At 41.1% G+C, this 12,819-nt stretch overlaps 1 protein-coding gene across 1 annotated transcript in view; it reads right to left on the bottom strand.

Moving 5' to 3' along the window:
* The window catches only part of rab3gap1 (RAB3 GTPase activating protein subunit 1), a 61,259-nt gene that overhangs the window by 41,535 nt on the left and 6,905 nt on the right, over positions 1–12,819 (bottom strand). The window contains exons 5-10 of the mRNA XM_080514672.1: positions 12,500–12,578; positions 6,995–7,114; positions 5,164–5,329; positions 3,719–3,818; positions 2,699–2,780; positions 1,597–1,665 (exon numbers count right to left, since the gene is read on the bottom strand). Coding sequence (XP_080370798.1) covers positions 1,597–1,665; positions 2,699–2,780; positions 3,719–3,818; positions 5,164–5,329; positions 6,995–7,114; positions 12,500–12,578 — 616 coding nt within the window. The remainder of the gene's footprint in view (positions 1–1,596; positions 1,666–2,698; positions 2,781–3,718; positions 3,819–5,163; positions 5,330–6,994; positions 7,115–12,499; positions 12,579–12,819) is intronic.

The raw sequence follows: 12,819 nt of genomic DNA, 5'->3' as shown, positions 1-12,819 counted from the left end.
CCCGTCTTTTTCTAAAACTGACCGTCCAAATGGCGGCTGGAGGCTCGCTGCTTGAAACTGCACTGAAATGGAGTTGCTGCTGCTAAACATTGCTTTAGCAGCCAATATACTGCCTGCCCCTCGGAGGACGAGCTCACGAGAACCATACCCAGTGCAGAAGTCTGTCCTGCTAGTGTATTTGCGTTAATTAAAGAATTTTTTTTTTTTTTTTAAAAAGGAAATAAATTTGAAGGAGCGGCTGCAAGGATTTAGGAATGGTGGCTCGACACTACTAAATGAATGTAGAGGAAACCCTGAACTCATCGACTTGTACTTCAATTTAGGAATGTGCGTCAATATGAGTGCATATCTGCCATGCTTATGCACATATCTGAGAGGAAGAATAAAGTGGTTCATAAAATCTTGACCTCATTTGGCCGTTGCACGGCGCTGGGTCGGAGCAGCCTGCCTCACATAGAGGGAGTTCAGAGCTGGAGAAAGAGGACAATACAGCGCACTGCTTACATTAAAGTCGTTTTTGTAAACAGTGGACATTCAACCTCCACGGCCAGAGGACTGCAGGGAGCTGAAGCCGGAGCAGCCAGCCGCAACACGTTGCCGAGGCTCTGCACCAATCCCAGTCTCCGGGACACAGATTAAATCCAGTGGGTGGGATCTGAAGAAGTCCCTCAGGATAAAAGTACTGTTTGCCAGAGATCTGGGATTCGCCAGGCTAATCCTGGGGTCTGGAGGCTTGGAGAACCAGGTGCTGGCGGAGCCGGGGGGGGGCGGCAGGAGTCCCTCAATCAGGCCACCAACAGGTACCAGAGATGGGTCAACGGGCCCAGGAAACGCCGGGGCACGGAGAAGGAGAGGAACAATCCAGGACCGGGAAATGGAAAAAGACTTCCAGCACCACCAGCCCAGGTGTTGCCAGGTGGGTGACGCCGAGGTGTGGTAGAAGTGAGCCGGGACTCGAGAGGAGCAGGGCAAGGCTTTGTGCCCACCGTCGTCGCTTGCAGTTAAATCTCTTTGTGTCGGACATCCAAAAGAAAGTTTCCATGCATGGGATTTCACTGATGTCATGTAGCCACAACACGCTTTCAGCTTGTGTCACTGCCAAGTCAGCTGTCCGGCATGTCTGACCTGAAGCTTGAAGAGAAGTCCCAGAATCTTTCAAGGTACGTACTGATCTGCCTCTACACTCCTGGTCGTCCTATGAACATTTCCCATGAACAGCCACGAGTCCTGGCAGCAGTCCATGGTGATAGAGCCATGCTTTAAACCTCCCCGGGATCCTCGTCGGTCATTCGTCGGTCTGCTTTACGGTACAGATGTTTCTGTTGGTGAGTGATGCACCAAACCAACGACCACATGGGAGTGTTTTAACACACCATGGCAATCCAGATAATAGGCATTTCCCTCTTCCATGTCCTTTGCCTGTTTTTAGCGGGATTACCTATTTCTTTCCTGCACTTGATTCAATGTCAAGTTCTAATATAATTAGCGTGACTATAAATAAAACTCAATTCAGGTGGAATCTGTTGACCAGTGTGAAAGCAAAGCGATGATCACAGTGTGGGCTGCGTCCTCCGACAGTTTCAAAATCCATCTTACCTGTAGACGTCATTATCCACAACAATGCCCTCCGTCAAGTGGTGCCAAGTCGTTGCAAGATGAAGTTCACTGAAACACCCAAAGCAGAAGTGACATCCCTTAGTGATCCAAAACCATTTGGCCTTGATCCTGGAGGCCGGCAGTGCTTTGAAAATACGTTCAAACTAGTGCTGTCAAAAATAACGGGTTCATGTAGTTAATCGATTTGAAATGTTTGATTCAGTAAAAAGATTTTACGTAATTAACATAGTTTTGGTTACTTCTGGGGTTTTTTTGCTCTCTTACCTGAGCAGCAGAATGAGCAGCTGTGACTACAGAGCGGCAGAATTCCCAGTGGAATAATATTAAGGTAGAAAGTCTCACTTTAAAAGTTCCCCGACGGCTGATTGGGAAAGTGAAAATCATTAGTTTTACTTTGAAAAGCCGAATTTAAGGACCACAGTACAGTAGTCATTCTGCAGCAAAACAGCAGGTTGCCATGTTGGCTGACCAGGAGCCACAAACTGCTAAAGCTGGAGGAAAGACTTGAAGGTCAAATATTCATTTCTCCAATTTTACAACTTTGTTTCTAGAAATATTAAAATTGTCAAAGTGGTGGACCTGCACTCTAACTAAACTCAGACGTATGTTAGACGTTTATCAGTTAATTAATTCATGTTTTTATTATTCTGCTGATCTTGGAGAGATCAGGGTTATCTGGTTATACAGTTTCACCAAAAGCTAAAAGGATATTTTAAAAATACAATAAAATAAATATAGTCTCTGTGTGTTGAGTTGACATTAATTCCGTGGTTTTCCTTGAATAGCCATTACAAGCTTCAGTCTTCAGGAGAAAAACAATGCGATTAATTGCAATTAATTACAGAAAATTGCGAAACTAATTAGTTAATTATTTTTAATCGATTGACAGCATGAGCTAGAACCTTCAGTAAAGATATTAGGCACTTCCAAGTTAACAAATTAAAAAGGACATAAAAACAACAAACGTGATGTGAAAACAAAGCTGAACCCTACAACCATTACCAACTGTGATGTCACCACCACCAACAGGACAAAACAGGTACATACACTTCAATACTTTATATATTTTGAATATTTTCACCTTATTGGTTCTTCACAAGCTCCAAAGGGAAGCTTCCCAAACTCCACCCCTCCGACTTCACCGCCGAAAAGTGTATCAAAATCTACACACACACAGTTTAATTCAGTTATTCTGCCAGTTCCTATCGATCAAGAAAAAAAAGCCCCGACAGTCCATAAATCAATATGTTTTGAAACATGTGAAGAGACTTGCCATTTCATTTCATTTCTTTTTCATTTCTAACATTGACAAACTAAAAAAGAATCAGTTCACAACAATCAATAAAAATAAACATCAACAAACACCCTGCGTGAATAACAGCAGAACAATATAATGTAGTTACATGTAAGCAAAGGAGTGAGAATGAGTACGTCTGAACCTTGTCCATGTTAAAAGAGCTGCTCTCCAGATTTTCAACTGTCACATGGTCCTGTTGGTCCAAATATGTTGTATTCAAAGTTTATCGCCCCTAATCTAGTTATTGCTTGATTCTCCTCCATTAGAATGTTGGAGCTGCATTCAGAATCTGCCGTGTCTGTGTGAGCTGGACTGGCTCCGCCCACACATGCCCATCTTGGGAAGTGGAGGATTATTGTGTATTTATTGTTGACAATTCACTGGTTGGTAACAACCTCACACCTTCCTTTTTATGTAAGATTGTTGTATTTTTACACAGAAATATTAACCAACTTAAAAAGACTGATATTTTGGTAGTAGCTATTTCCAGCTTAACTGGTGGTGCCCCATTTATTCATGAATCAATAAATGTATTAAAATCAATAATTTTTCATTAATAAATTATTTGTGATGATTTATTCACTTTTAAGTAATTACTCAAGTCATCTAGTTAATGAGTAAATTACTGTTTACTTCTATTAATAATGTACATTTTTAATAAATTACTTCCAGTGATTTATTACTTTCAGTAATCTAGGACTTACGGTAATTCAATGCTAATAACCAACCACAAGTCAACACCTACCAGACAAGAATGTGTTCTGAATGCGATTGGGAAACGTGGACCTAGAAGCCAATGCTCACCTGGAGGCTGCTGCGGCCACGAATACTGCTGCCAATCTTGGAGTATATAGGTGAAGCGGATGGCGATGGTTATTGGAGGGAGAGGGAACAGAGCACATCCCTGACAAAACACAAAAAGATGGGAGACGATCAAAAAAACGAAATATCAAATAGAACTGAATTGAAAGTTTCAGTAGACATCAGCCTTCACTTATAATTGTTGGAGCAATGAGACATCCTTTTTGTAAAGTAAACTACCGTATTTTCTGCCCTATAAGGCGCACCTACATTGATTGACATAATTTACAACTTCATTCATATATAAGGCGCACCGCCCTATAAGGCGCATGGAACAGACCAGTGGTCAGCAGCATTTATAGCTCAAAGCCATTAAGTTACATTTTCCACTGATTCTAACACCCAGAGAGGTGCACACACTTTATTTTGATAGTCCTACCTGTAGCCTATGCCAGTACCACACTACACACAAAACCTTCTTCACTGCTGGTTGACAACTTACAACTACCGGTAATAATAATAATAATAATAAACTAAACTACATGAACTAAGCAACAAAAACACAACACAACACAATTATTACCGACACCACAAACCAAATAGAACCCCCAATAATTGCATTTAAAACACCACAAACAGCTGCAATGAATTATGGGAGTTTCTATCGGCTGCACTGAGGAGCTCAGGATGAATTTGTCGCTGCAAGGCATGATGTCCCATCATGCCTTGCAGCGACAAATTCATGTTTTGTGTTGTTGGAGGTTATTGTGGGTTGTTGTTGGGCTTGGTGTTGTGTTGATTGTGTTTATGTGTTTTTGTTCCCCAGTTTAGGGAGTCATTATTTCATCTAGTTTATTTTGGTTTGTTAGAATGTTGGTGTGCAACCATGAGTGATGAAGGTGTTGTGTGGAGTGTCGTCCGCTCTGAAGATCCGGTTGCGAAGTTAGAGTTGTCAAAATAAAAGCTTCTAGTTGTTCAGCTGTCAAATAGAAGTCTTGAGTAGAACAATCGTCCATATATAAGGCGCACCGGGTTATAAGGCGCACCGGCAGCTTTTAAGAAAATTTGAGGTATTTAGGTGCGCCTTATAGTGCGGAAAATACGGTAATGCATTGTACATTAGAATAAGATTACTGTTGTTTTGTCCAAACAGTGAGGAGTTGCAGGTGTGAATCCCAGCCCCCTGACTTCTCCCTGAATGTTGCAATCTGGTGCCAAATTTGAATTTATATACAGCTCGCCTGTCTGCGCTTTCACATCACTTTAGGATAGCCAAAACCTTTTCCAAGCTTAGAATATTCATTTTAACCAAAGTATTATTGTCCCGACGCCCCGTCGTGTCCGTTAACGCTGAAGAACGACGAACTGGCCCCTCTGCCAACAGACCCTCCATATCATGTCCAGAACGTGTGACACACCAAGACATGCGGCGGTGCCTGTGGACTTACTATCTTTGACTTGAAAATGTCCAGCAGCCCAGACAGATGGTTGTACTGACTGGGCACCTTGCGCACTTGGACAATCTCAAAGTCCGTGCGAACACCAAGTCCTTGGCACTCTCCCACATACATCCGACGCCACTTCTGCTGGGTTTGGACAAACATGGGAACCTTACTGAAAGAATAGGAGCAACGTTAGAACAGAACTGGAACAGTGAGCATTTCGTGACTTCATCCAGAGGAGGGTTGCACAACAAATGGTTAAAGAAACCACAATCTGGATTCACTTGTACATGTGATCTTGTTTCTGAAGCCAGTTTTCCTCCAGAGTTTGTTCAGGCGCCTCCCAACCTCGGATAAAGCCCCTTGACAACCTGTCTGCACTTCAGCGTTTGGAAAGCGTGAATGCCAGTGAAAGCAGAAACAAGTCTGTGGTCACAAGGGTAAACAACCCTCCCACCCAAAATGTTTGCTTTGGTGAATGGAAGTGTTTTGGATGTGAGCCAGAGGATGACAAACAGCATTGTAAAGTGTGTTTTACCTGGTTACAGCGCCACACGTTTCTACAATTACTTTACCATCACCCAAAACCTCATTAACTTTAGATCACATTAAAAGCAGCAAAAAATGCCAAATTATTTATTGAACTTGGCTAACTGTAATAAATATGCATGTTTATACCAAACATTCATACGATTACATTTTTAATGTTAAGACGTATTTATAGTTTCACTGAGTATTAGTACTGCAGCCTATGCTTGATCTTAAGTCTTGGTGTTTCTTCTCCTGCGTCATTGTAAAAGGTCAATGTAAACTAATCAACCCGGTAAATGTAATAATAGAGGGTGTGAATATTGAGAGGGTGGATCAGAACACGTTTTTAGGCGTAATCATGGATGACAACATTTGCCGGAAACCTCAAATCAAACACGTCAAAGTATCCAGAAGTATTTGCAGTCGTGGCCAGAGCTGGAGGGCTACTGCACCATAAATCACTCTTCATTCTTTAAAATGCACTGGTGTTGCCTTATTTAACTTACTGTGGGGAGGTCTGGGGAAACGCACAATATGTTTATATATATTATGTAAGTTCATTAAAAAAATCTGCATTTTACAGAAAAAATCAATAATGTTCCGGAAACACACTCACTCAGTCAAGAACAATCAAGAACATTCAAATTCATGGTTCTAATACAGTTCAAAACCATTCAAGTTGTGTACAAAGCCAACAATAAATGATTACGAGGAAACACCTAGAAAATGTTCAGTAAGACAGTGAGTGGGTACGAGTTTAGAAGAAAACTCAATTTCAACATTCCGAAAGTGGAACAACTCTAAAAAGCTTCCGTCTCAACGTGTGGAGTGAAGAGGTGGAACACGTTAACCATCCAGATCAAACAATCATCAAATATAATTAGATTGAAGAAAATATATAAGGGATTGATATTTCAGAAGTACAGCAGTTTATCTCCGTGATGTCTTTGTTTAGAGAACACTGAATCACAAATTACAGTTTTTCACAATTTCTGGTGCAATTCTAGTGTTGAATTAAGTTTGAAGGGGCGGAAACAATACGTTTGTTTCTTCTTCCTACTTCTTTTCGACGTACAATGTGAGCAAGTGGGATGTGATGTTTCATAGTTTTGTTTGGGGTCGTTTCTTTTTATTGTTTTACCATTTTAAATTCTAAATGTCTATCTTTTCCTTTATTTTTATTTGCATGATCAAAATAGAGTTTCATTCATTCATTCATTCACGTCTCATGCAACCCCTCTAGGGTGTCCAGACCAGCCGCCCAGCCTGCAGGCCGTCATACAGGCTCATCACCAAGGAAACTCACCAGCCGCTGTTTCCCAGGGCGATAGAAATGGAGCTGAGAAGCAGGTTGCATTTGGACTCGCTAATGATGGCCTCGCAGTTTGTTCCAGGGGTGATGACGAGAAACTCCCGTAAGCCATACCTGACAACACACACAGTAAATCCTTCAACATGAAAGGCAGAGCAAAACCTGAGTCATATCAGGTAACACCTGGTTCCTGTTGGTCCACAAACCGTGTCTTCAAAGCTTTTCACCCCAAATGCAGCTTGTCCTTGATTTCCAGCCAGTTCAATATTTGATCATTGAGCCTCATTCAGAATCTGCTGGTTTCAGGAGCTGGACTGGCTCCGCCCACATGGCCATCTTGGGAAGAGGAGGAGGAGCTTCCTCTCCTCATGCCATGTGCCATTGTTTACATTCTATCTGTCACTAAGTTAAGCAGAAATGCAGTTCAACCAAACCAATGAGAACCAGAATGTGATCCTGAAGAAGTTGTGCCTCTGCTGCTGCTGCAGGACGTTTCACAGTTGGAGTTAGTAAAACACATTGTGTGTCTCAATATGTTCATCAGTTTGGGCCTGTTGTGAGTTACTACCAAGTAGCTAACACTAGCTCCTGCTAACTGTTAAGGTTTTTCATATTATACTGAATTTATTCAATATCTCATTAATCTCTGCAAGTGTTTAAAATCATATCGTCATCATTGTGTTTTTAAAATTCTAAAACAATGCATTTCTCTGTAAACTATACTGCTGTCTACTTTTTTATATATTTTAAATTTAAGAAGCTTTTTGATTGTATGTGTATGAAATGTTGACTATTTTTAGGACAGGTGCTCCAGTGCAAACTGTCACCAGGCCCACAGAAGCTGAGAATTAAGCCCCGTCTCCACCGCACAAAAAGTACCGGCCTAGACCGGTTTAAACCGCTCCGGTTCGCGTGTCACGACAGGAATGCAGTCTAAACCGCTCCAGACCGCTCCAAAGGCGACCGCTTTTCCGCTACCCATCCGTTGGGGTACCAGGACCATGGAACGGGTCTGAGTGTGAGCTGCCGTCTGCTGATTGGTCAGTGATTTACTACACGCCCTCAATATGTTAATGTGCCGGATGAATCCTCTGCTGTCAGTGTGGTCAGCTGTGCTCTGGTTGTTTTTATTTTCATTTTCTTTTCTTTGCTGCTCAACTTTAGTGTTTGTTGTGAAAGAGCGACTTGAGGCAGGGGGAGACCGGGGGGAGGGACTTTGCATCGCGTTGGAGTTTTCTGTTTGCAGCATAGCGCTCGCCGTGGCGCTGATGTGCGTCCGTGACACCGGAGTCTGGAGCTCTCGTCTCCGGCGCTGACCGCGCTCCGGCAGCTCCGCTTCCCAGAGGCGGTCAGCGTTCTGTTCAGCCGCGGTCAGTGGCGCTTTATCGCGGGGACGGACCGCGGAAGCCATGAAAAGGAGCTCGGAGCTCGGCGCCTCCGTGTTCCGGCGCTGAGCTGCCGGACCGCGATCAGCGCCGGAGTGGAGAACCTCCTGCGTTTGAGCAGAAAGCTCAGACTCCCGTGTCTGTGCCTCAGCCAACCGGGGGGAACGCTCCGGCCACTTGCCCCACACCCCAGCGCTCGAGTGCGGGGCACGTCGCCGGCAAGCGGCCGAGCGACTCGCTCTCTCACGACAAACACGGAAGTTGCGCTGCAGCTCTCCGCTGCAAAAAATTACTGCTGCAAAAAGTAACTTTTTTTTTTTCCCGCTGCAAAAAATAACAGTGCAAAGTGGAGAATTTAAACAACAACACAGGATTCATAAGATCTACATCTGAAGACTTTCTCTTCTGTTATAATGTCACATTTCTGCGGAGCTCATAAGCCCCGCCCACTTTTAACGCTCCTCTCTGCAGTGGGGACGCGACCCAAAATTTCGGTCGGGGTCTCTATTCCGTACCGCTCCGTATCGTCCCGGCACTTGTGTGCGGTGGAAATGGGGCTTTAGGGATGAGCGGATAAAGCATTTCGGACGAGTTTTTCACAATGACTAATAAACAATAACGATGAGTAAAAAACAGGGCAACGATGAGTAAAAAACAGGGCAACGATGAGTAAAAAACAGGGTAACGATGAGTAAAAAACAGGGCAACGATGAGTAAAAAACAAGGTAACGATGAGTAAATGACAGGGTAAGATGAGTAAAAAAACAAGGTAACGATGAGTAAAAAACAGGGCAACGATGAGTAAAAAACAGCGCAACGATGAGTAAAAAACAGGGCAACGATGAGTAAAAAACAGGGCAACGATGAGTAAAAAACAGGGCAACGATGAGTAAAAAAACAAGGTAACGATGAGTAAAAAACAGGGCAACGATGAGTAAAAAACAGGGCAACGATGAGTAAAAAACAGGGTAACGATGAGTAAAAAACAAGGTAACGATGAGTAAAAAACAGGGCAACGATGAGTAAAAAACAGGGCAACGATGAGTAAAAAACAGGGCAACGATGAGTAAAAAACAGGGCAACGATGAGTAAAAAACAGGGCAACGATGAGTAAAAAACAGGGCAACGATGAGTAAAAAACAGGGCAACGATGAGTAAAAAACAGGGCAACGATGAGTAAAAAACAGGGCAACGATGAGTAAAAAACAGGGCAACGATGAGTAAAAAACAGGGCAACGATGAGTAAAAAACAGGGTAACGATGAGTAAAAAACAGGGTAACGATGAGTAAAAAACAGGGTAACGATGAGTAAATAACAAGGTAAGATGAGTAAATAACAGGGTAACGATGAGTAAATAACAGGGTAAGATGAGTAAATAACAAGGTAAGATGAGTAAAAAACAGGGTAACGATGAGTAAATAACAAGGTAAGATGAGTAAATAACAGGGTAACGATGAGTAAATAACAGGGTAACGATGAGTAAATAACAGGGTAACGATGAGTAAAAAACAGGGCAACGATGAGTAAAAAACAGGGCAACGATGAGTAAAAAACAGGGCAACGATGAGTAAAAAACAGGGCAACGATGAGTAAAAAACAGGGTAACGATGAGTAAAAAACAGGGTAACGATGAGTAAAAAACAGGGTAACGATGAGTAAAAAACAGGGTAACGATGAGTAAAAAACAGGGTAACGATGAGTAAATAACAAGGTAAGATGAGTAAAAAACAGGGTAACGGTGAGTAAATAACAGGGTAAGATGAGTAAATAACAGGGTAAGATGAGTAAATAACAGGGTAAGATGAGTAAATAACAGGGTAAGATGAGTAAATAACAGGGTAAGATGAGTAAATAACAGGGTAAGATGAGTAAATAACAGGGTAAGATGAGTAAATAACAGGGTAACGGTGAGTAAATAACAGGGTAAGATGAGTAAATAACAGGGTAAGATGAGTAAATAACAGGGTAAGATGAGTAAATAACAAGGTAAGATGAGTAAATAACAAGGTAAGATGAGTAAATAACAAGGTAAGATGAGTAAATAACAAGGTAAGATGAGTAAATAACAAGGTAAGATGAGTAAATAACAAGGTAAGATGAGTAAATAACAGGGTAAGATGAGTAAATAACAGGGTAAGATGAGTAAATAACAGGGTAAGATGAGTAAATAACAGGGTAAGATGAGTAAATAACAGGGTAACGGTGAGTAAATAACAGGGTAACGATGAGTAAAAAACAGGGTAAGATGAGTAAATAACAGGGTAAGATGAGTAAATAACAGGGTAACGATGAGTAAATAACAGGGTAACGGTGAGTAAAAAACAGGGTAAGATGAGTAAAAAACAGGGTAAGATGAGTAAATAACAGGGTAAGATGAGTAAATAACAGGGTAAGATGAGTAAATAACAAGGTAACGGTGAGTAAAAAACAGGGTAAGATGAGTAAAAAACAGGGTAAGATGAGTAAATAACAGGGTAAGATGAGTAAATAACAGGGTAAGATGAGTAAATAACAGGGTAAGATGAGTAAATAACAAGGTAAGATGAGTAAATAACAAGGTAAGATGAGTAAAAAACAGGGTAACGATGAGTAAAAAACAGGGTAAGATGAGTAAAAAACAGGGTAAGATGAGTAAATAACAGGGTAAGATGAGTAAATAACAGGGTAAGATGAGTAAATAACAGGGTAAGATGAGTAAATAACAAGGTAAGATGAGTAAATAACAAGGTAAGATGAGTAAATAACAAGGTAAGATGAGTAAATAACAGGGTAAGATGAGTAAATAACAGGGTAAGATGAGTAAATAACAGGGTAAGATGAGTAAATAACAGGGTAAGATGAGTAAATAACAAGGTAAGATGAGTAAATAACAAGGTAAGATGAGTAAATAACAAGGTAAGATGAGTAAATAACAAGGTAAGATGAGTAAATAACAGGGTAAGATGAGTAAATAACAGGGTAAGATGAGTAAATAACAGGGTAAGATGAGTAAATAACAGGGTAAGATGAGTAAATAACAGGGTAAGATGAGTAAATAACAGGGTAAGATGAGTAAATAACAGGGTAAGATGAGTAAAAAACAGGGTAAGATGAGTAAATAACAGGGTAAGATGAGTAAATAACAGGGTAACGATGAGTAAATAACAGGGTAAGATGAGTAAATAACAGGGTAAGATGAGTAAATAACAAGGTAAGATGAGTAAATAACAGGGTAAGATGAGTAAATAACAGGGTAAGATGAGTAAATAACAAGGTAAGATGAGTAAAAAACAGGGTAACGATGAGTAAAAAACAGGGTAAGATGAGTAAATAACAGGGTAAGATGAGTAAATAACAGGGTAAGATGAGTAAATAACAGGGTAACGATGAGTAAATAACAGGGTAAGATGAGTAAATAACAGGGTAAGATGAGTAAATAACAGGGTAACGGTGAGTAAATAACAGGGTAAGATGAGTAAATAACAGGGTAAGATGAGTAAATAACAGGGTAAGATGAGTAAATAACAGGGTAACGATGAGTAAATAACAGGGTAAGATGAGTAAATAACAGGGTAACGGTGAGTAAATAACAAGGTAACGATGAGTAAATAACAAGGTAACGGTGAGTAAATAACAGGGTAACGGTGAGTAAATAACAGGGTAAGATGAGTAAATAACAAGGTAACGATGAGTAAATAACAAGGTAACGGTGAGTAAATAACAGGGTAACGGTGAGTAAATAACAGGGTAACGGTGAGTAAATAACAGGGTAAGATGAGTAAATAACAAGGTAACGGTGAGTAAATAACAGGGTAACGGTGAGTAAATAACAGGGTAAGATGAGTAAAAAACGGTACAAACAATGCCCAATTACTGTTAAAGGCCTGGCTCACATTCTGGTTCAACATCGGCACAAGGAACTTCCTCTGCTTCCAGATGTGGGCGTGGTGAAGGTGGAGACTGACAGTATTCTCACTACAGCTCAGAGGATTGACGATTCAAGTGGATGGACATTTAAAAAATGCTGGATTTGGGACAATAAACTTTGAATTCAATGGACATAAGAGACTTGTGTGAAAGTGTTGTGTGTGAAGTCGTAGTGTATAAAGTGATGGGAGGTGTGACTGGACTCACCATCGGACCAGGCAGTGGGCTCGAGGAGGGAAGTCGTTGTTCATACACAATAGGTCCTGCATCGCCACGGGCAACGCATCTGGTTTTGAGGGGGAAAAACAAAACCGTATAAATGGTCATTGTATCTTAATTACAGGGATCACAAAAAGGATTTATCTCTCTGGAGAAAATGAGCTTAGAAAACGAAGATTTAGCAACCTTTATTTAACTTCAACTCTAACTAATCTGTTCATATTTACAGACTCAAAGAGACTTGCAGCTGTGACTGCAGGTTAAACAGGTTGTACAAAGTATTGACTTTTCACTTTTGATTTGCATTA

The sequence above is a fragment of the Blennius ocellaris genome, assembly GCF_963422515.1.
Source record: "Blennius ocellaris genome assembly, chromosome: 19".
Classification (NCBI taxonomy): Eukaryota; Metazoa; Chordata; class Actinopteri; order Blenniiformes; family Blenniidae; genus Blennius; species Blennius ocellaris.
Note: the sequence above shows the minus strand (reverse complement) of the source record. Positions and strands in the feature narration are given on the sequence as shown.